At 38.5% G+C, this 23,413-nt stretch overlaps 1 protein-coding gene across 5 annotated transcripts in view; it reads right to left on the reverse strand.

Moving 5' to 3' along the window:
* Window positions 1–23,413, reverse strand: part of NFATC3 (nuclear factor of activated T cells 3) — a 116,437-nt gene that overhangs the window by 41,146 nt on the left and 51,878 nt on the right. For all 5 annotated transcript variants that reach the window (XM_036114968.2, XM_036114969.2, XM_078062573.1 and 2 more), the window contains 3 exons: window positions 12,871–13,070; window positions 6,847–7,019; window positions 3,525–3,665 (listed from right to left, as the gene is read on the reverse strand). In XM_036114968.2, the coding sequence (XP_035970861.1) occupies window positions 3,525–3,665; window positions 6,847–7,019; window positions 12,871–13,070 (514 nt within the window). The remainder of the gene's footprint in view (window positions 1–3,524; window positions 3,666–6,846; window positions 7,020–12,870; window positions 13,071–23,413) is intronic.

The following is a 23,413-nucleotide window of genomic DNA, read 5'->3' on the forward strand; positions in this document are numbered from 1 at the left end:
TCAAAGTACTCTGGAAACACTGACGAAAAAATCAGAGTTGGCACAAATAATAGCACGAATACATTTTTTAAAAGGGATATAATTCCAGATGCAGAAATACAGTATCATAACCAAATTAATGTCAACAAATTTGAAAACTTGAGTGAAATAATTAAAATCCTTGTGTGAAATAATAGGGAAATATATATTGGTCTCTGCCTCTGGTTCCTGGAATAAAGCTCCTAAAATTCTTTAATATATTCTTTTAAAGATTTTATTTATTTATTTGTCAGAGAGAGAGCACGCACGCTCACAAGCAGAGGGAGCAGCAGGCAGAGGGAGAAGCAGGCCCCCCGCTGAGCAGGGAGCCCAATGTGGGACTAGATCCCAGGACTCTGGGATCATGGCCTGAGCCAAAGGCAGATGCTTAACCGACTAAGCAAGCCAGGCATCCCAGAGCTCCTAAAATTCTTACAATTTCCTAAGTGGTAAGAACTCCAGGAATAGCTTTTGTTCTTGTATCTGGTCTTTGACCCCAGTTCCTGACACAGAGGTCTTAAATCCCTTGGAATTTCCTGCGTGATAGGACTATCTCTTGTTCTAAGGAGGTGACTCTTGGTAGGCTCCTGGATGGAGTCTGGTCACCAAAAAGACCAAGCCATGATTAGAAGCTTGGAACTTTCAGTCCCACCTCCATTCTCCAGAGAGGGGAGAGGGGCTAGAAATGGAATAATCAATCAAGACTGTGTGGTGAAGCCTCCATAAAAATTCTAAATTACTGCAGAGTTTGGGGGAACTTCTGGTTTGTCAAACACATGGAGGTGGCTGGGATAGTGGCATGTCCATAGAGGATACAGAAGCTCTGCACCCCTTCCCATATACCTTACTCCATGTATTTCTTCCACCTGGATGTTCATCTGTATCTTTTACGATATCCTCTACTATATATTAAACTGGTAAATATAAGTAAGTGTTGCTCTGAGTTCTGCTCTACCAAATGATCAAATCCAAGACGGGGGTCATGGGAACCTCTGATCTGTAGCCAAGTCAGATAGAAGTTGTGGGCACCTGGGCACCTACTATTTTCGACTGGCATTTGAAGTGGGGGGCAGTCTTATGGGACTGAGCCCCTAACCTGTGGTTTGTGCTAACTCCAGTTACTGTCAGAATTGAATTTAATTAAGAACATCCAGTTCATGTCAAAGAATTGGTTGATATATGGGAAACCCACACATCTGGAGTCAGAAGTATTATGAATGTGGTAACAATGTGAGAGTAAAGGAGAAACAGACTGAGGGTTTTGTTTTTGTTTTTGTTTTTAACCTGGAAAAATATAAATCACAAAAAATAACTCAAGAAGAAATAAACTTGGGGCACCTGGGTGGCTCAGTCGTTAAGCGTCTGCCTTCGGCTCAGGTCATGGTCACAGGGTCCTGGGATCAAGCCCTGCATTGGGCTCCCTGCTCCACGGGAAGCCTGCTTCTCCCTCTCCCACTCCCCCTGCTTGTGTTCCCTCTCTCGCTGTCTTTCTCTGTCAAATAAATAAATAAAATCTTAAAAAACCCCCACAAAACTTAAATGGTCCCTATACCCATGAATAGAATTACAGCAGAATTTAATAGTCCCACAAAGCCCCCAGCCCAGAAGGTTTCAGAAATGAGCTCAACTACATGTTCATAGGAAGGTGAAATTATATGACACACACCTGGAGAGTGGGAAAAAGTGAGGCACTTCCCCAACTCACTTTGATATCCAGAATACATAAACAATCTTATAAGGCAGTAAGAAAATGAAAACTGGGGCGCCTGGGTGGCTCAGTTGATTAAACGACTGCCTTCGGCTCAGGTCATGATCCTGGAGTCCCTGGATCGAGTCCCGCATCGGGCTCCCTGCTCGGCGGGGAGCCTGCTTCTCCTTCTGACCCTCCCCCCTCTCATGTGCTCTCTCTCTCTCTCATTCTGTCTCAAATAAATAAATAAAATCTTTAAAAAAAAAAAAAAAAGAAAATGAAAACTGACTCAATGGAAAAAAATGGGCAAAAAACACCAACAGATATTTACATAAAAAAGGATACATGAATGACCCATAACACCCTCAATAAATGTCAGGCAAATTCAAATCCAATGTTCAAGATACCATTTTACACCTACCAGATTAACAAAATTTAAGAATTATGACATTATTATGTATGCCCATCAGGTGATAAGAACTAAAATGTTCATAGCAGCACTGTTAGCTATTGTTTGGTAATGCCAAAAACTGGACACAGCCCAAATGTCCAGTGAGAAAACAGATAATAAACTGGCATGTTCATTCAGTAAAACTATGTAGAAGTGAAAGTGAAAGATCTTCTATTACATGGATCAATCCTAAAACATTAACGGTGACCTCTATCAAAAGCAATTTTCAGAAGAATATATGCAATGTTACACGTAGTTCAAAACCAGAGAAAACACATAAAACTATAAAGAAAAGCACTGATCGATTTAGGAGTAGGATCCATTTGGGAAGGGGCTTCAAGAGGTCTTCAGAGATAAATGTCTTACTTCTTAAACTGGGTAGCAGGTATGAGTTTCTGTTATATTCTTCTTATAAAAAGGTATTCGACAATTTTAAAAATGCTTTAAAAAATGAGAAGGAATAACTGATGGAAAATGTTCTGTTTTTCCATGCACCTCCACCACCCCGCAGGGTCCTGGGACACTGTATGAGATGAGGGAGGTACTGGTTTTTTACTTTTTGTAGAGGTGGTCCCTGTCCTCCAGGAGCTTAATGGAAAAATGTTTTAAATATGCTCAAGAAGGGCTAAATCAAACATCCTGATAGTCCTAGGATTCTTCTACATTTCTGAAAAATGAAGATATAATTTACATATTTATACATAAAACTCACCCATTTAAAGTATAAAATTGAGAGATTTTTAGTATGTTCACAGAGCTGTACAACCACCATCACTATCTAATTCCAGAAACCCCGTGCGCATTAATAGTCACTCCCCTCCCTCCAATAGGGGCAACCACTAATCTACTGTCTGTGTTTATGGATTGCTGATTTGGGACATTGTGCACGGACTCCTTTCACCTAGCACATTTTTAAGGCTCATTCATGTTGTGTTATGAATCAGTACTTTATTCTTTTTTATGGCTGATTAATATCCCATTGTATGGATAGACCCCAGTTTGCTTATCCATGTAACAGTTGATGATCATTTGGGTTGTTCCCATTTTTTGGCTATGATGAATAATGTGGTGATAAGTATGTGTATCTAAGTTTCTGTGCAACATATTGTCAATTCTCTTGAGTATACGTATACACAGGAGTAGAAATACTGGGGGTTCTTCTATTTTTGAGACATCCTTAATGAGAATTCAACATTTATATGAAAATTTAAGAAATGTATGGCTTACAAAAAAAAAAATCTGTGTAAATGATGTCTGTAGCTTTAGGAAAACTATTTTGTGATTAATGTTAGTGGAACATCTGAATAATTTATTTTACCCTGTCTACCCCTTATTTTGAGGTCAATAAACTCAAATCTTATTTACCTTGTCCTTTTTCAAGAAAAATGATTTTGGATTCCGGAAGAAAATTAGATCCAGTCACAACCATTTCATGACCTCCATTTACAGAACAACTGTTGATACTGTACTTCTCAATATGAGGAAGTTCTTGAGCAGACCGCTGAGCTGTTTTTTTTTTTTTAAAGAGTTGAGAAGAAACAAAGTATTAGTTTAAAATATTCCACACATAAATGATAAATTAAAGCTATACAATAAAAATAAAGAGAAGCAAACTCTGGGCTTTTAAAGTTTGAGACAATGGTAACAATATCCACTATTATTTAGAAAACAAAATAGATTTATTAGATTTGTGTGATTTCTAAATAATTTTCTAACAACTATAAAGAAACCAATAGAGAAAAATTAGTCAATGCCTGCAACTTCATATTGACTCCAAAACATTAATTTCATCCACTTTTCTCCTTTTAGCTTGTGTCTTCAATACGTTTCTTCCTTACAACTGTTAAAATTGATAAATCTAATGTAACTATAAAAAGCAAATTAATCCAAACATAGGTAATTCTATTGCATACAATTAAAAGAAGACAAGTTTCTAAAGGACAAACATGAATTAGCTCTTTCCCCAAGAAAGTATCTAGGGGCGCCTGGCTCAGTCGTTAAGCGTCTGCCTTTGGCTCAGGTCATGATCCCAGGGTCCTGGGATTGAGCCCCGCATCAGGTGCCCTGCTCGGCGGGAAGCCTGCTTCTCCCTCTCCCCCTGCTTGTGTTGCCTCTCTCGCTGTCTCTCTGTTAAATAAATAAATAAACCTTAAAAAAAAAGTATCTAGATCATCACCGAGATAACAGGATTCCATTCTGCGCAATTTTCTAAATAACTGAAGCATACATGAGGTACATACTGAATTTTAAAAAAGGCAAGTAAATGTTTCTACAGTGCACTGCACTCTTCCTTCCCAGAGTATGTGAACATAATTTTTCTTAGTGCCTTAAGGTCAGTCTTTAAATTATCAACTTTTATAAAGTGACCTTGGTCACCTTTCTCTGATATTGCCTGATTTCAAGTTGTTACATTTTGTGAGATCCTATCTCTTGAGTCTTCTTTTCTTTGTTTTTTAACTGCCTAAGCTTTAAGCTACAGATTATATTTCTTTTGACTGCTAAGATTCTCTAAGGGTTTCTTCTTGCCAAATGCCTAATTAGGTTTCTCTCTGGATTAAAACAAACAAAAAAAGTATGGATTATGTGCTCTTCTTCACAGCTGGAAAACTGGTCTACTTTTAGTTCTACTTCGTGGGTGGAAAATTGGTGGCTTTGAGGGTCAGCTGTGTTTTGTTGGCTAGAACAACATTTTAAAGAAATTTAAACTTGAATGCCTTTAGGAAGCACACATTCCCAGTTCACTATGGCTCTTGACTCTCCCAAGTATTTAATATCAAGCCACAAAATGTATGTGAATTGGAATCACTGCCTCAAAGAGAATGTTAAAACAGACCCTTTTTCATAGGAGATGGGTCTGGGATTTAGGATCAACTACCACTTGGAAAGTATTGAGCACTAACCTAGATCTCAGAAAATACTTATGTTCCAAATGGCTGAGAGAAGGGGAATGAATAAATAAGCACTGGCTGGCCTAAGAGGTAGACTATTTCAAGTTTTAGATATTTATGGTGGAAACTAGCCACCATGGGTACATTCAAAGTAACAGCAAAAATGTGTTCAACAAATGGCAAAGTCATAACAAGCAGGTAAGCTCAACTAAAACATATTACATATAAATGTAAAGACAAAAAAAGAAAAAAAAGTCCAAATAAAGGTTAATAGTGACTACCTCAGGGTAGTGGTATTACAAAAGATTTTCATACTACTCTTTGCACCGTTCTGCATTTCTATATTCTCAACAATAATCACATATTAATTTAATAAACTAAAAGAAAACATAGAATATGATTTTAGAATAACTTCATCTCAAAAACTCAAATTACTCTATGAACTTAAATTACTTAAATTAACTTTGCTAGAGGCGCCTGGGTGGCTCAGTTGGTTGAGCATCTGCCTTCGGCTCAGGTCATGGTCCTGGGATCAAGCCCTGCGTGAGGCTCCCTGCTCCGCGGGAAGCCTGCTACTCCCACTCCTCTCTGCTTGTGCTCTCTCTCGCTATCTCTGTCACTATCTCTCTCTCTCAAATAAATAAGTAAAATCTTTAAAAAAAATTATCTTTGCTAAAAAGTAGAGACATATATGCTTATATTGGCACAGAACAGTCAGGCATGATAATAAAAACAATGGCAATGACAGCTGCTTCTAAGAAGGGGAAATAGTTGACCTGGAAATTTGTTTTTCACTCTATATTCTTTTTGAATTTTGTAGCATGTACCTGTATTGTCTGTTAAAATTTAATACAAAACTACTTCTACAGTGAATTCTATTACCATGGATTTGCTCAGTGATTCCCAAAGTCAACTGGGAAATAATAAAGTAATAGTCCAATTCAACAAACAGCAAAGAGGAGCACAGCAAGTTAATACAGGTTTGATCCCAAATTAGGAAAGCATGTGTTTCACAGAAATAAAATGGTACAACTGAAAGAGCACTAAGAAAGCCTGCGTTCTAGGCACAGCTCTCACCAACAAGCAAATAAGCCTGAATGAGTACTTCAGATACTTGTGCCTCAGTTTCCTCCTACACAAAATTAAGACATAGATTTAGAACACTTCTAAGTCCATGTCCTAAACATCTAAACAGCAGTCTCAAAATTTCAGTCCTGCCAGCTAACTGCCAGAGGTTCACAGTTCTCCAGGGCTTGAGTAGGTACCAGGTTCTAGGGCCTGTTCTCATTTCTTGCCTTTGTAAATCGGGGCGGGGGGGGAAGCATTCACTTTCTCAATCTGATGTAAATAAAACAAACAAACCAAAAAATAAACTCCTGAAAGTCTTTAGCTGAGGCATCAGCTTGCAGAGATAGGCATCTTCCAACAAGAAGGCTCACATTTTAATTACACAAAGGTGACCAAGGGATACTTAGTATCAGAACCACAGCTTCAGTTGGTTCTCTGATGTCATCAAGCCCACATTCCTTATTTATAGGTAAGAAAACTGTGGTCAAGATAATTTGTTTATAGTCCCACAGCTATGTATGGTCAAATTATCGTGAGAACCCATTTTCTAACTCCAAGATCAGTACTCCTCCCACCTAAATACGTAGCTTATTTCCATACAAGAAAATTGCATTAGCTATCCAATCTCTGTGCCTCAGTTTATACTTTTGATCCAAATATTACATTATAAGCAAACTAGAAAATGGCTTATTATAAACAAAATCTGAAAACATCACCACAAGCTCACTTACAGCACTCAACAGGTATGGAAGCTGTCTGAAGAGAAAGGACTTTTCCATTGGGCTGTGGGATGTGCACACGGAACACAAGTCGTACTCTAGTATTCTTTCTGCCAATATCAGTTTCTCCTTTTCGAAGTTCTATATCTGAATTGCGGAGTTTCAAAATACCTGCACAGTCAATACTAGGGAGAAAAATAAACAAAATTTATTTGCTTACTGATACTTAGTGGTCCTCAACAACTTAGCTCAACTTGGCAGGAAAAAACTACCACTACCTAAAATCAGGTCAAAAAAGAAAGATGTATGGAGTGCCTGAGTGGCTCAGCTGGTTAAGCATCTGACTCTTGATCTCAGCTCAGGTCTTGAACTCAGAATTGTGAGTTCAAGTCCCACATTGGGCGTGGAGCCCACTTAAAAAAAAAAAAAAAAAGATGTATGACTGCTATTTTCTCCTATTTCAATTTTGAGATTAAAAATGTTTTCAAGGGACGCCTGGGTGGCTCAGTCGGTTAAGCGGCTGCCTTTGGCCGAGGTCATGATCCCAGGGTCCTGGGATCGAGTCCCACATCGGGCTCCTTGCTCAGCAGGGAACCTGCTTCTCCCTCTCTCTCCCTCTGCTTGTGCTCTCTCTGTCAAATAAATAAAATCTTTAAAAAAAAAAAAAAAATGTTTTCAATGACAATGTATAATGGTAGGCGTGGTAGGCTGTCTAAAAAGATGGCTGTTAATTCCTCCCCATTCTTGTATCTGCATATCACTTCTCCCATCAAGAGGTGGAGTACCTAGGTACCTCTCCTTGAAAGCTGGCCTTATGATTTGCTTTGACAAACGGAATGTAATCAATTGATACAGTGTAAGTTATGAGCCCAGCACTTAAGCCTCATAACTTCCGCTTTTGCTCTCTTAGAGCCCTGAGCCACCATAAAGTCCAATTGGCAAGCTGGAGAGAAAGGCCAAGACAATCCTCAACTACTCCAGCCATCCCAGCCTCTTGGATGTTCGAAACCCAGCTGAGCTCCCAGCTGAATTCAGGTGCATGAGTGATCCCAGGTGACACCACATGAATGGACCAGCTGAGTCCAGCCAACCCTAAGAATCATGCAAATAATGAACAGTTATTACTTTGAGCCACTAAATTTTAGAGTGGTTTGTTTTCCAGAACTAGATAAGTGAATACAAAGTAAAAAGACTGTTTAATTCTATATAACCAGGCCAGAAAAGATTAACTTGTAGGACTACAAATCAGTCATTAATAGCATTTTTAGACTTTTCTAGTGGTATGTTAATTAGTAAAAACAATCCATCAGACTAAGATTCTTTCATTTCTAAAGTATGCACATGTAAAATTAAAGTTTTCGCATTTAAGTTCTAACATTTATCTTCAAAATTTATTACTTGTATGGCTGCTTGACATGCAATCGGTAGGAAACAACAGTACCTAAAACATACGTTTGTATTCACATATGGAAAGAAAGCAAACGGATTTAATAATCAACATTCTAGTTAAAGTTTACTCTCTCTTGTGGTATTCCTTGTCATCTGTCCTTTTGCTTTATCTACCCCAACAGTCCCAACTCCAGTGCTCACTGCCCAGAGGCTGCAGCAGTTGCTGTGAGGACAATATGTGTTAAAGAACTAGGTTATCAAGATAAGAACCAGTAAAGCACAAAAAAGAATCCCAAAAGGATGAATACTTTCATGTTCAGAAAGACACAGAAGAAATTTCCAAAAAAGGAAATACTTTTGAAAATAAATAGTTGCCATTTATGGATAACAAATTATATTTAACTAATACTGAACACCTGCACTTTAGCTCAACCAGTATTGATCAAATTGTATCAGGTAGTGATTATCCATCTTAGTATGTCAATAGGAGTCTTTAAGGGGAAAGAAATACCAGAGATTATCCATTTTATTGAGTTTTGAGGGAAGGTATTTTATATAAATATATGTATGTATTATTTTATTTTATATTTTTAAACTCTACCCCCGTCACGGGGCTCAAACTCACAACCGTGAAATCAAGAGTCACATGCTCTACTGACCTGAGACACTTAGGTGACCCGAAGGAAGGTATTTTAGCAGAGAGCTAAGTTTCTAAGAGAAGATTTGGAATGAGTATCAGAAATGACAATCTCAAAACTTTGGCTACATGGGGCGCCTGGGTGGCTCAGTTGGTTAAGCATCTGCCTTCGGCTCAGGTCACAATCCCAGAGTCCTGGGATAGAGCCCCGCGTTGGGCTCTCTGCTCAGTGCGGAGCTTGCTTCTCCCTCTACTGCTCCCCCTGCTTGTGCTTGCTCTCGGTCTGTCAAATAAATAAAATCTTAAAAAAACAAACAAACAAAAAAACCCCGCAAAATATCTCTGGCTACAAAATGCAAGAAAAGACCAGACCAACAAAAAAAACCACACATAAAGGAATAAAAATAACTATTAATTCTATTTACAAGTATGAATATATATATATATTTTTTAAGATTTTATTTACATATTTGACAGAGACAGTGTACAAGCAGGGAGAGCGGCAGGGAGAGGGGGGTGATCCCAGGACCTTGGGACCACGACCAGTTTGGAAGGCAGATGCTTAACCAACTGAGACACCCAGGCGCCCCTTCTAGTTGCTTCTTATTCAACCCTTTTTGGGACACACACAATGTTGCCACAAGCTTTCTTACAGAATTCCTGTCCCCAGTCTAACAGGCCAGGGTGGACAGAATGGCCAGAGAAACTTCAGGTGTGTATCTGGCAGGGTGGGATGAGGGCACTAGCTGCATGTAACTAGTAACAATGGTATTTCTGCAGCTTTGTCCTTTCTGATCTGATCCAGGCAGGCAGTATATGCCATACCCTCTTGGGGAAGGGATATGAGTCATGACTACAGCCTGTTCCGTATACTAGTAGATGGGAAAAGGATAAGGTAGCTATGTTTAGCTGATTTTCTCACATTATTTGATATATGAAGCTTTCCCAATTTCTTGAAAATTTTAGAAACTTGTGTACTCTTTTTTATTGATTTATACATTTAGAAAGGATGAGGCATTTTATAACATAAATACAAATTAGGTCAAGGAAAAATAGAAAAAAACTTTAAATAGAAGGAACAGGAAATAATATATTCCAAATCTAGGGTTATACAAATTATTATAATTACTATAACTGAACTTGACTGTGAACTTCCAGAAGCCAAGGCAAAAAATAAATGTGATAAAAGTTTTTATATGTCTCTCCTTATCTGGTACACCAAAATCTACCATGCCATCAGGAAATAATCAGCTTTTCCCCTTTAACTTGAAAAGATTCTGTGTGTATGTGTAATAATGACCAACCTAAGAGCTAATATATCTAATAGTGTTTTTTCAGATTATGAAGTTATTCCTATGGATATTTTTTATTTTTTTAAGATTTTATTTATTTAATTGACAGAGAGAGAGACAGCAAGAGAGGGAACACAAGCAGGGGGAGCGGGAGAGGGAGAGGGAGAAGCAGGCTTCCTGGCTGAGCAGGGATCCCAATGCGGGGCTCAATCCCAGGACCCTGGGATCATGACCTGAGCCAAAGGCAGACGCTTAATGACTGAGCCACCCAGGATATTTCTTATCCTATCCTTCAGACAAAGTTGAGAAGTGTAAGAAACTTATGGTGACTTTCTATTGAACTTGATTCAAGTCTAGTGCTTTGAATATCCCGAAGAATGAATGGAAACATGGCCTGCAAACTATCTTCTAGGGATCAATTTTATGAGTTCTTAGAAAAAGATGGTTCAACTGAGTTTTAAATTCACCTCTGCAGCTATTGTACTGTATATTCATATGCTTTTGATGCCAAATGAATCAAATATGCTTTTGATGCCTAGAGTAAAAGGGAAGAAGCCTACATGCACGCATTCTCATTCAGTGGTTGGCCACCTCACCTTATTTGAAAATGGGTCAAAAGGATGCCTGGAGGCAGAGAACTGGGTTGGGTTATTGAGTACCGTCCATGTAAACAAAATAGGTAAAAATAAGGTTTTATTTCAATTTTTATTAACTTGTCTTTTCTAGTAATAGGTAGGTAACAAGAAAAAAAATAAGTAACAAGATAAGTTCTTTCTTTTCTTCTTCCTTTTTTTTTTAAATAAAGATTTTATTTATTTGAGAGAGAGAGAGTGAGCGCACAGGGAGGGGCAAAGGGAGAGGGAGAGGGACAAGCAGACTCCTTACTGAGTGCAATGCGCCGAAAATCAAGAGTCGGATGCTTCACCAACTGAGCCACCCAGGTGCCCCAAGTTAAGTTATTTCTTAAGACAATTTTTTTTTTTAAGATTTTCTTTATTTATTCATGAGAGAAGACAGAGAGAGGGAGGCAGAGGCGGAGGGAGAAGCAGGCTCCCCATGGAGCAGGGAGCCCGATGTGGGACTCGATCCCAGGACCCTGGGATCATGACCTGAGCTGAAGGCAGATGCTTAGACTGAGCTACCCAGGCACTTGGCAGTTCTTCTTTTATAATAATAGAATTATGTCACAAATTGGTTTTCCTTAAGGGGTATATTCAGCTTACCCAAAAAGTTATTTAAGTATAAATTTAAAGGAAGAAAGCTAGAGACCAAAATCTTATTTTATAATCTGTTCTTGTAATAGCCTGGAATGGATGTTACTGCCATTTTAAGAAAGGTCTACACTGTAGTTTGAAACAATCTATGTAACAAACCTCACTGTAAGTTTCAAATACCTAGTTGTGACAAATTAAAAGTTGCCTACTAAATTTCCTTTTCCCCCTTTTTTCCTAGTAATAGGTCCCTATATCATTAGAGGTAGCAATGTACTCAGGTAAAAACAAAACAAAAAAAATCCCAGATGTTCCTTATATACAAGGATGAACAATGAAATGTGTTGGGTAGGTTTCTGTAAGAAACTCTTTTTCTTTTTTTTAAAGGATTTATTTATTTATTTGAGAGAGAGCAAGCGAGCACGTGAATGCACAAGCAGGTGGAGCAGTAGAAGGCAAGGGAGAAGCACCGCCCCCGCCAAGCAGGGAGCCCGACACAGGGAGCCCAACGCAGGGCTCGATCCCAGAACCCTGGGATCATGATCTGAGCAGAAGGCAGACACTTAACCATCTGAGCCACCCAGGTGCCCCTGTAACAAGCTCTTTAAAGAGGTTAATTCAGGGGGCGCCTGGCTGGCTCAGATGGTAGAGCATGTAACTCTTATCTCAGGGTTGTGACTTCAAGCCCCACACAGGGCAAAGAGCTTACTTAAAAATATATATAAATAACATAACACAACACAACATAACATAAAAAAGAGGCTAACTCAGATGGAAGTTTTCATTTACCCTTCCTCCTTATTCCTTCTGGGACTATAGTTGTGATGACTAGAGCTCCAGCAGCCATTTTGTATCTTGGGAACAGAAGTCACATGTTAAAATAGCAGAGAAGAAAAAACAGAAAGAGTTTGGACCACCAATGACTTATGGAGCCATTGTGCTAGTCCTAAAATGCCTATCTGTGTATTTCTCTTATGGAATAACAAACTAAATGTCTAATGTTTAGGCCACTGCATTTTCTAACATACAATCTAACATATAATAAACTGCAATATAATCCTAACTTGAACAAAACTCTAAAGCATTCTCATTCAGAAGCTAGCTACCTCATTTTGTTTGGAAATGAGTCAAACAGGATACCTGGAGATAGAGTCAAAGTTTTCCTTAAGGAAATTTAGTAATTATAATAACTGTACTGCAATTATTATTGTCTATCCTATTAGACTGTGAGCAACTTGAAAAAAGTCCATATATTTTTTTCTCTATCATTTAACATAATGCTTGGCTGGTACTACATGGTTCATAAACTTTTGGTGAATTGAATTTCTTTTCTGGAAATTCACTACCAACCCTAACAAATATACTACGATTATTTACATAATGTTATTCAGTTAATTTAGAACAATGAATACTTCATTTCTGTACTATAAAAAGAAATACGTTTTTTCTGAAAGTTGTTTTAGGAAAAAAAAAAAAACTGTCCATTTTGAGGTATGTTTCAAGATACCTGGCTGACATATTGTTTTCAGGAAGAAGGGGAATTTCCAGAACCTTTGTGCTGGCAATTATTATCTCTTGACTTGCAGTAGCAACAGTCTTCCCAGTGATTCGATGCACCTGGTAAAATGCATGAGGTCGTAAATATCGATCATCTGCCGTTCCAATAAACATCTGTAGATTTATCGGCTTTTCACTATAGCCCAGGAGCTAATTAGGAAGAACAAATGGAAAAATACAGTTCATTATCCATGTATTTACAATAAGCTTACAATAGTAAGTCTGTTATATTTGTAACATATTATTGATACACAAAATGTTATTTCAAAAAGATAACAATAAGAAAAAGTAGTAAGTGAACTAATCTTCAAATTTCAGAAGTTTATGAGTTATAAAAGGCTGGAATATGTTACAAAGGGATGAGGGGTTTTTTTTCTGTATAAATATCTAGAACAATAAATATTCTGCAAAAGCCTTCTTATAGAATGCTGTGAAGAACCAAAAGGAATGCTGATTCTGTACACCAGGCAACATTAATCATCCAGACCAGACTTAAAAGACTTTGGTGTATAGGAAGCTCCTCTAATAGGCTGTTAAAATCAGAGACAGTTTGTTTTAGTAGAAAGAATCTCAAAAAGCCTATTACATATGTTACCAACTTAAAGTTTCAACTGACTTAGCAGGCTGGGCTTTCTCTGGTATCCTTCACTATTGTTGAGGTTAGGATGACTATCCAGGGGGAGGACCAGGAAGGGCTGGAGGTAAAAACAGCGACCATAAAAAAGGAGGAAAATAAAAGAAACAGAGCCTAGGGGCGCTTGGGTGGCTCAGTTGGTTAAGCGACTGCCTTCGGCTCAGGTCATGATCCTGGAGTCCCAGGATGGAGTCCCACATCGGGCTCCCTGCTCAGCGGGGAATCTGCTTTTCCCTCTGACCCTCCCCCTTCTTGTGCTCTCTCTCTCTCAAATAAATAAATAAAATCTTGAAAGAAAAAGAAACGAAACAGAGCCTAAAGAAGTATACATTTAGGATTTAGGGAGACTCCCCTATCCAATCTGATGGCTGAGTAGCACCAATCTGACCCATCATCATGCAGATAACAATTAAAACCTGAACAAACATAAAGAATGACTTGAAAGCATGGAGGGTAACCAAAGTAAGCATATTCTGGAAGCAAACTGACACATGTAAGAAGAGAGTCACGAAAAGTGTGTTTCCTGTTTTTAAGACTTTTAACCGGAGAGAAGGCCACAGTCCATGCCTTACAAAGTGGGGGAAACTCCTATAAAAAATCTACAGTCTGGGGTGCCTGGGTGGCTCAGTCGGCTAAGCATCTGTCTTCAGCTCAGGTCAAGATCTCAGGGTCCTGGGATAGAGCCGAGCGTTGAGCTCCTTGCTCAGCGGGGAACCTGCCTCTCCCTCTGCTCACCTCCCCTACCCCCTGCTCATGTTCTCCTTCTCTCTCAAATAAAATAAAATCTTTAAAAAAGAAAATCTACAGTCTGAGGGCCTGAAGAACTAAGGACAGAGTACAGAACAACCACAGCTTCTGGAGAGTAAGAGGGAAATCCCAGAAAGAAGACAGCCAGAGAAGGGGAGCTCCAAATTATACATACAAACTTTGCCCAATCTTTTGATTGACCTGGGAACCACCCATGAACAGGTCAGATCCCGAGGAGTGTAAAGCTAACATAAATGAAATGAGATTATGAGCTGCCACCAACCAGCAGAGACAGGTTTTCCAGGTTGACTCCAACCAAGTTAAGTGACTGCTTAAACAAAAAAACCAAAAAAAACAAAAATTCAGCATTCTTTGGGGGTACATTTGGGTGTGTATGTGTTTTGAGGTTTCTGAGTTGGGGGTTCTTTATATAATCTGAATTAATCCCTTACAGATATATGATTTGCAAATAATTCTCATTCTGTAGGTTTTTTCACTTTCTTAGTAGTGTCCTTTGATGCACAAAAGTTTCTGATTTTGATGGAGTCCAATTTATCTGTTTTGTCTTTTGCTGCCTGTACTTTCGGTGCCATACTTGAGAAACCAATTCCAAATCCAATGTCCAAGACTTCCCCCAGTGCTTTCTTCTAAGAGTTTTATAGCTTTAGGTCTCACATTTAGGTCCTTGATCTATTTTGAGTTTATTTTTGAAGATCTTATTTATTTATTTGAGAGAGAGAGAATGAGAGAGCACATGAGAGGGGGGAGGGTCAGAGGGAGAAGCAGACTCCCTGCCAAGCAGGGAGCCCGATGCGGGACTCGATCCGGAGACTCCAGGATCATGACCTGAGCCGAAGGCAGTCGCCCAACCAACTGAGCCACCCAGGCGCTCCTTGAGTTTATTTTTGTATATGATGTAATGTAAGGGTCCAACTACATTATTTTGCATGTAGATATCCCGTTTCCCCAGTACCATTTGTTGAAAAGATTGTCCCTTCCCCCACTGAATAGTCTTGGCACCCTACAGAAAATGAATTGACCATATATGTAAGGGCTTATTTTTGGGCTTTCTATTCTATTTCATCAGTGTGCTTTTATGCCAGTACCACAGTGTTTTAAATACTGTAGCTTTGTAGTAAGTTACAACTCAGGAAGAGTAAGTCCTCCAAGTCTTTTTCAGGACTGTTTTGCCTATTTGAGGCCTCTTGCAATTCCATATGAATCTGAAAATATGTTTTTCCATTCAGCAAAAAAGGCTGTTGGAATTTTGGTAGGTATAGCACTGCATCTATAGATTGCTTTGAGGAGTACTGATGACTTACTAATGTTAAGTCTTCCTATCTACAAACATGGATATCTATTTTTATTTTACATATACTTAAATTTTATTTATTTTTATTTTATGTTTCCATCTATTTCTTTCAGCAATATTTTATAGTTTTCGGCATACAAATTTTGACACCTCCTTGGTTCAATTTAATTCCTTTAGATGCTACTGTAAATGGAATCGCTTATTTATTTTTATTTTTTTTAAAGATTTTATTTATTTATTTGACAGAGAGAGACACAGCAAGAGAGGGAACACAAGCAGAGGGAGTGGGAGAGGGAGAAGCAGGCTTCCTGCAGAGCAGGGAGCCCGATGCGGGGCTCGATCCCAGGACCCCGGGATCACGACCTGAGCCGAAGGCAGACGCCTAACGACTGAGCCACCCAGGCGCCCCTGGAATCGCTTTTTAAATTTCCTCTTCAGGTTGCTCATCACTGGTACATAGAAACACAAATGTTGAGTGTATATTGATCTTCCACCTGGAAATGTTGTATTTGTTTATTAGCTCTGTAGCTTTCCTATGGATGATTTGAGATTTTCTATATACAGGAACATGTCGTCTATGAATAGAGACAGTTTTACCTCTTCCTTTCCAATTCAAATGCCTTCTATTTCTTTCATTGTCTAATAGTTCTGGCTAGAAGTCCCAGCACAAATGCTGAATAGCAGTGGTGAAAGTGAGCATCCTTGTTCCTAATCTTAAGGAGAAAGCTTTCAGTCTTTTACCATTAATTAAGTATAATGTTAGCTGTAGGCTTTTCATAAATAATCTTTCATGGTAAGGCATTTTCCCCCTTTCCCTGTGTGTGTGTGTGTGTGTGTGTGTGTGTGTGTGTGTAAATGAAAGGCTATTAAATTTTGTCAAATGCTTTTTCTGTGTCAACTGAAATGATCGTGTAGTTTTTATCTCTTCTATTAAATGTGGTGTATTACATCAATCGATTTTCCTATGTTGGGCCACCTTTTGCATTTTTCAGATAAATTCTACTTGGTGATGCTGTATGATCTTTTCACCCTGCTGCTGGTTATGGTTTGTTAGTTTTTAGTTGAGAATTTTTGTGTTTATATTAGAAATATAAATATAAATACTGTATCTTTGTCCTTATCTTTTCAATTAAAAAAGATTTCATGTTTCTACTGAAATCCCTCCATCTCTTCACATATATAGCTTACTTCTTCTACTAGACAGTTCAGCATTTTATCATAGTTATTATTAAAGACTCTTTCTGATAACTCCAACACAGATGAAGAAATAGATCTAGACCATCTCTAGGCCTGCTTTTACTGACTGTTTTTCTTTTTATTGTGGGTTACACTTTCTTTTGTGTGTGTGTATTGCTGAACATATACTGAACATTTTGTATTCAAGGGATTTAGAGACTCAAGTAGGAAAGTATTTACCTCCAGAAAGAGGCATGCTATTTCTTTTGTCATGTAACAAATTCTTAAGCTATGTCTGGGCTTTGGTGCAGCTTTAGTCTGATTCCTCTGCTTGGAGATAGTGGTTTCCTCATACTTGGTGGTCTTACAAGTTTCAGAGAGATGTCTTTCAGTAATCTCCACTCCTACTTTTAGCCACCAACTGGGAGAAAGATTTGTTCCATGGCTGCTTTAGTCCATTAAACCAGCAAGGGAGAGACATGATAATGTAGGTGGCATAAAGTCTATTTTTCAGTATACACAGCAGAGGAGGTGTCCAGCTCTTCAAGGCAGCAGTGGAGTTTCTGGCACTCAGTCCCTAGCACTGACAGAACAAGTTATGGTCATGAGTCACAGTGTCAGTGATGTTTTCACTATAGCAGTACTGGATTGGATGGCTGGACAATGTTCCAGACCATATAGCTTCTAAGCCAGAGATTTTATAATAACCTTTAAAAAAATTCTCTTCTGTTTCTGTACTATGGTTTATAAATTATCCTGATATGTGATATCAAATATAAAGTGCCTAGTACAGTGCTGTCATGTAGGTAGTGATAAACAAATATTAGCTATTAGTCTATGTCCATGATTCTAGGTATATAATGTAGTCAGAGTTCAAATGTGTAGAAGGAGTTTTAGTTTACTATGAGGTCTTTCAGGTGAACACTTTACTCCCCCCTCCTTGCCCATTCCTGGATCTACAGTGGAGTTTGTAACCAAGCAACATCATAATTGATTATCCTCTACCCAGGAAAGGACATGAAGATTTCTGCCTATTATTGGGTAATATAATTTACCTAGGATGGTTTTCAGGACTGTAACATTTATAGAGAAGCGATTAAACCTGGACCACTGCAATACCCTTATAACTATTCTCCCTGTTCTTGCTCTTGTTCTTTTACAGGCTATTTGCTGTCCAGGAGCCAGAACAAACTTTAACTAGATAATTTCATCCCCTGCTCAGAACTCTCTAATGGCTTCCTTCCAACACTCAACTAAATCCAAATGCCCTGTGGTGATTTATAAGGCCTATGTGATTTGAGCCCTGGCTAACTTGTTGCCTTACCTTCTCTTACTCTTTTCGCTTCCACAGTCTGCTCTAACCATCCTGGCCTTATTGCTTGACCCACCCAAGCTTATTCCTAGCCCCAAGGCTTTCACACTTAATACTTTATCATTCTGGAATATTCTTCCCTTTGATCTTCATATTACCTCACTCCTTCAGTTCCATACTCAAAGGTCAGCTCCTCAGAGAAGACCATCCTACCTAAAATACCGTATCATTGTCCCCTTACCCTGTTCTATTATTTTTCATAGTATGGATCACTATGAAAAGTGTGTTACAGGAGTGGCTGGGTGGCTCAGTTGGTTAAGTATGTGACTCTTGATTTCTGCTCAGGTAATGATCTCAGGGTTTTGAGATCAAGCCCCAGGTTCAGGCTCTGAGCTCAGCAGGGAGTCTGCTTGAGATTCTCTCCCTCCCTCTTCCTCTGCTCCTCCCTCTTCCTCTGCTCCTCTCCCAACTAGTGCGCACGTGCACTCGCGCTCTCTCTCTCTCGCAAATAAATAAATCTTTTTAAAAAAGTGTGTTATACATTTATTATCTGTTTTCCTCAGTAATGTATAGTTCCAAAAAGGCAGAAACTTTGTCTTTTACCTCTACCCCTTCCTCTTTTAACTGAGGATCCATTATGGAAATATCCATATTGAATATCACTGCTTCAGCCAATACCATATAGGTGACAATAAAATAAAGAACAAAGTGGCATGTATTAAACTTTAAGAAATTAGTGAAGACTTTAAAAGGCAGAAATTTATTTATAATAAAAAGGATGTTGGTAAGCATATGATAAAAATAAATGAAGGCTCTATGAAGGAGGGAAAAGACAGAATCATGGAAATCAGCTAAGAGGCTGAGGCACTAAGTACTAACATCATGTCTATTAAAAATTTAAATTAGAATGGAAGTAAGAACATAAATAGAAGATAGAAACAGGGAGGGATGAATGCAGTAAGTCCTTCCCTAAAGAGATTTCTTTTAACTGACTATATATAGAATAATAAAGAGAAAGGAAAAAAGAAATTAGAAGTTCTGAGATTCAGGGGCGCCTGGGTGGCTCAGTTAGTGAAGCATCTGCTTTTGGCTCAGGTCATGATCTCAGGGTCCTGGGATGGAGCCCCATGTCAGGCTCCCTGCTCAGCGGGGAGTCTGCTTCTCCCTTGCCCTCTCCTTCTGCTCCTCCCCCTGCTCATGTGCACGTGTTCTTTCTCTCTAATAAATAAATAAAATCTTAAAAAAAAGGTTCTGAGATTCAGAATCCAATAGAATGGTGGTACCACTAGCAAATAAAATGAAGAAGTCACTGATTTAGAACAGGTTTGGAGAGAGGAGGTAGTATTTTCACTGTTAGTCATGGTGTATTCAAAGTAACAGTGACACAGATAGATGGAAATGTGATGCTATATAAGATGTACATTCTTTTAGCCCAACCATAACATCACTGAACAATAAACACAATGCTTTGCTATCTATTTTGATAATAAAATAATACAGTCTACTGTGCCTTAAAAGTATGACATTTGAAATCCATTTTTCTTTTCTTGTTTTGACAGAAGTATACACTGTAAAAGTTCTAGTACAGCAATACTCTGAGGACTTGAAACACTACTGAGTTTTAACTGCGACATTGTGATTTGCAACATCCTGAGCAAAGTGTGAAGTGATGAGAGTACCATCTATGTTCTCTATCTTAACTGCTTTGCCATCATCATACAAAAACAGCCATAGTCAATATATAAATGAATGAGCATGGCAACAAGATGAGTGAGGTATACTATAGGCATTTTATGACAAGGGGCCAGAGACTGAAATTCCTATCAAAGAATGGGATAATCAGTTCTTTCAAGCACAGAACTAGCCTATGTTGCACAGAACTTCAGAAGGTCCTACACATATTTATGTATATAGAAAAGTTTATGAACTTAGAATCCAACTCCTTAGTATATATAAATACCAAAAAATTGCAGGTTTTTTTTTTTTTAAAGATTTTATTTATTTGTCACAGAGAGAGAGAGAGCACAAGCAGGGGGAGCAGGAGAGTGAGAGGGAGAAGCAGGTTCTCTGTCGAGCAAGGAGCTAATGTGGGGCTCGATCCTGGGACTCTGGGATCACGACCTGAGCCAAAGGCAGACGCTTAACCAACTGAGTCACCCAGGTGCCCCCAAATTAGAGTTTTAACACATGAATGCTTTTTTTTTTTTAATATTTTATTTATTTATTTGACAGAGAGAGAGAGAGAGAGAGAGCACAAGCAGAGGAGTGAGAAGCAGGCTCTCCACTGAGCAGAGAGCCTGATGTGGGGCTTGAACCCAGGACCCTGGGATCATGACCTGAGCCGATGGCAGACGCTTAACCGAGTGAGCCACCCAGGCGCTCCTTAACACATGAATGTTTAATGAATGTGACTACCATATAAATTGAAGAAAACTTTAGCAAGAGTTCATCATTTCAGAAAATCATGTCATTGCCAATAATGCCACTCACTAATGGAATTTAGGTTGCTGATCAACATACCTGCTTTTGTACCTGCAACACTTACAGTGATACTGCAGGTAAAAATATCTAACTACTTTATTGTCTTCTACAGTCAATACCAACCTTTTTCATTTTGAAACAGAACTATTTTGTTGTAATTTAGTTTTCTAAATTTATTTCCTCGTAATAATTACAGCATTATTTTGATATTCTTAAAATTTGTACGTGCAAGTTGATTATATAATCTTTGCATTTCCATTTCAGGTTAATAAAGTAGTGTTACAAAATATTTGTTTAAAAAAAAAGTGGGGGGCGCCTGGGTGGCTCAGTTGGTTAAGCGACTGCCTTCGGCTCAGGTCATGATCCTGGAGTCCCGGGATCGAGTCCCACATCGGGCTCCCTGCTCGGCGGGGAGTCTGCTTCTCCCTCTGATCCTCTTCCCTCTCGTGCTCTCTGTCTCTCATTCTCTCCCTCTCAAATAAATAAATAAAATCTTTAAAAAAAATAAAAATAAATAAATAAAAATAAAATTAAAAAAGTGGGGTCGGGTAGGATCATTACTCTAGAATATTTGCAAGTCAAGAGGCACATGGGCATTTTTCTCTTGACCTATCTAAAAGCAAATCTTCCAATTTCCTGTCTAGGGAACATAAACTTGTTATAAGCATTTTGGGAGTTAAGAAAAGGGGTCAGCAATCTCCCTATTCAGTATGCAGACTTTCATTATGCCTCCCCTCCATCCCAACTCCATTTTCTGTACAGATCCTCAAGCTCTGCCTTCAGTAATTCTAGAACCTAAAATCTCTATTTCATTCCCTCTAAAGAGTAAATCTGCAATATTCTCACAGGGTAAGACAGTGGTTATCACTTGGCTATGCCACATAAGAGAAAAATCTGGGAAGTCTAACTACTGTTTGTAGACTTTCAACCAATCCTTTTGCTTTTAGCTCCACCTCACATCCCACTTTCAGAGACACTCACTGCCTCAAATTCCTGAGTCTTTCCAGGGTTCTTTGGTGTAAAATGATTTGTGTTCCTTACTGATTCTCTCTCTATCCAACAGGCTTAAGTTGCAGCTGTCTAAGTTCTAATGACAGTAAAACATATGTGTTCAATTTACTATATTTAACTGGAAGTTGCAGTTTTCTGTAAATATTTATATAGTCAAGAAATCTATCAATATTCTCTCTTTTTTTAAGATCTTATTTTTAAGTAATCTCTACACCCAACCTGGGGCTCAAACCTACAACCCCAAGATCAAGAGTTGCACACTCCAGGGCACCTGTGTGGCTCAGCTGGTTAAGTGTTGAACCCTTGATTTTGGCTCAGGTCACGATCTCGTGGGATTGAGCCCTGTGTCTGCTCTGGGCTCAGTGGGGCTTCTGTTTGAGATTTTCTCTCTCCCTCTAGGTCTGCTCCTCCCCACCGCCTTGCGCAAGCATGCGCCCGTGCTCTCTCTCACTCTCTCAAAAAAAAAAAAAACAAAACACTACATTGACTGAGCCAACCAGGTACCCCTCAATACTTTCAGTTGTGATTTCTTTTTATATATTTTCATAGAATAAGTTAATAAATTTTATACAGATTTAATTAAATTGAAAATATTCCATAAAAAAATAAAATGCCAACATGATCACAATAAAAAAAAACTAAATCAATAACTAAAGAAGAAATTGGAAACCCATGGTTAATAAGTGATTAGCTATTCCTTTCTGCTATACCTGTTGCTCTTTCACGTTTAATCCAAACTGAACAAATTACTCTATGGAACCAACTATTCGTCTAATAGAGGAAGAAACACCAACAACTTTACCACTCGCCTCTAAGTACTGTGAACGGGACAGGGTCCATCCTGTTACCTCCAGAGCACAGTAGAGTACCTAGCACATTACAGACATTCAATCACTGATGAATGAATGAATTCTGGAATAAGAGAGTACAGTTTTGTGGAGCAAAATAACTCATGAGATTAGCCAGCAGAATTATTTAAATAAGAATAACAGTCACTAAAGTAGGCTGTTCTAAACGAAGTAGTTAAGTCTAAAATAGAAAATACAGGGGCACCTGGGTGGCTCAGTTGGTTAAGCGACTGCCTTCGGCTCAGGTCATGATCCTGGAGTCCCGGGATCGAGTCCCGCATCGGGCTCCCTGCTCAGCAGGGAGTCTGCTTCTCCCTCTGACCCTCCCCCCTCTCACGCTCTCTCTATCTCATTCTCTCTCTCAAATAAATAAATAAAATCTTTAAAAAAAATAAAATAAAATAAAATAAAATAGAAAATACAAATAAAAATTTTATTGCTATCTATTAAGCTACCCAAATATCACATAACGTACCAGTAAGTACTATATACCAAAGTATCCTAGTCATATTAGATGACTCACATTAATACCAGCTTGGCAAAGACATAAGCCACCTGTCCTTTATACTTCGATAGTAAAATAAACCAGTGATGGGGGAAGGTAATCATGCATATAAGATTTCAAAGGGAATATATTTTGTAACACATACTTCAGCCAGCATCTGCTCCAAGCATATAGACTATACAGCATATGAAAAATAGGGTTTCTCCTATGCATCTTAGGGATTTTAAAGGGACATCAAATAAATTATACTGTCTTCCCATTTTATTTTCAGATAAGCATTATGTTATAGGCCATAAACAAATTATTGCTGCTAACATTACTCTCTAAAAACTTTCATCTAGGATCAGTATACCTCTCTTCAGGCCACCCTCTGCTTTGGAGAAGAAAGTAAGCCAAGTTGTTTGTTATGTTTCTGTATCGTTTCCATAGCAAAGGTCTGTGCCTGCTTAATTTAACTAAAGCTGGAG

Source organism: Halichoerus grypus, chromosome 15, assembly GCF_964656455.1.
Source record: "Halichoerus grypus chromosome 15, mHalGry1.hap1.1, whole genome shotgun sequence".
NCBI classification, from domain to species: Eukaryota; Metazoa; Chordata; class Mammalia; order Carnivora; family Phocidae; genus Halichoerus; species Halichoerus grypus.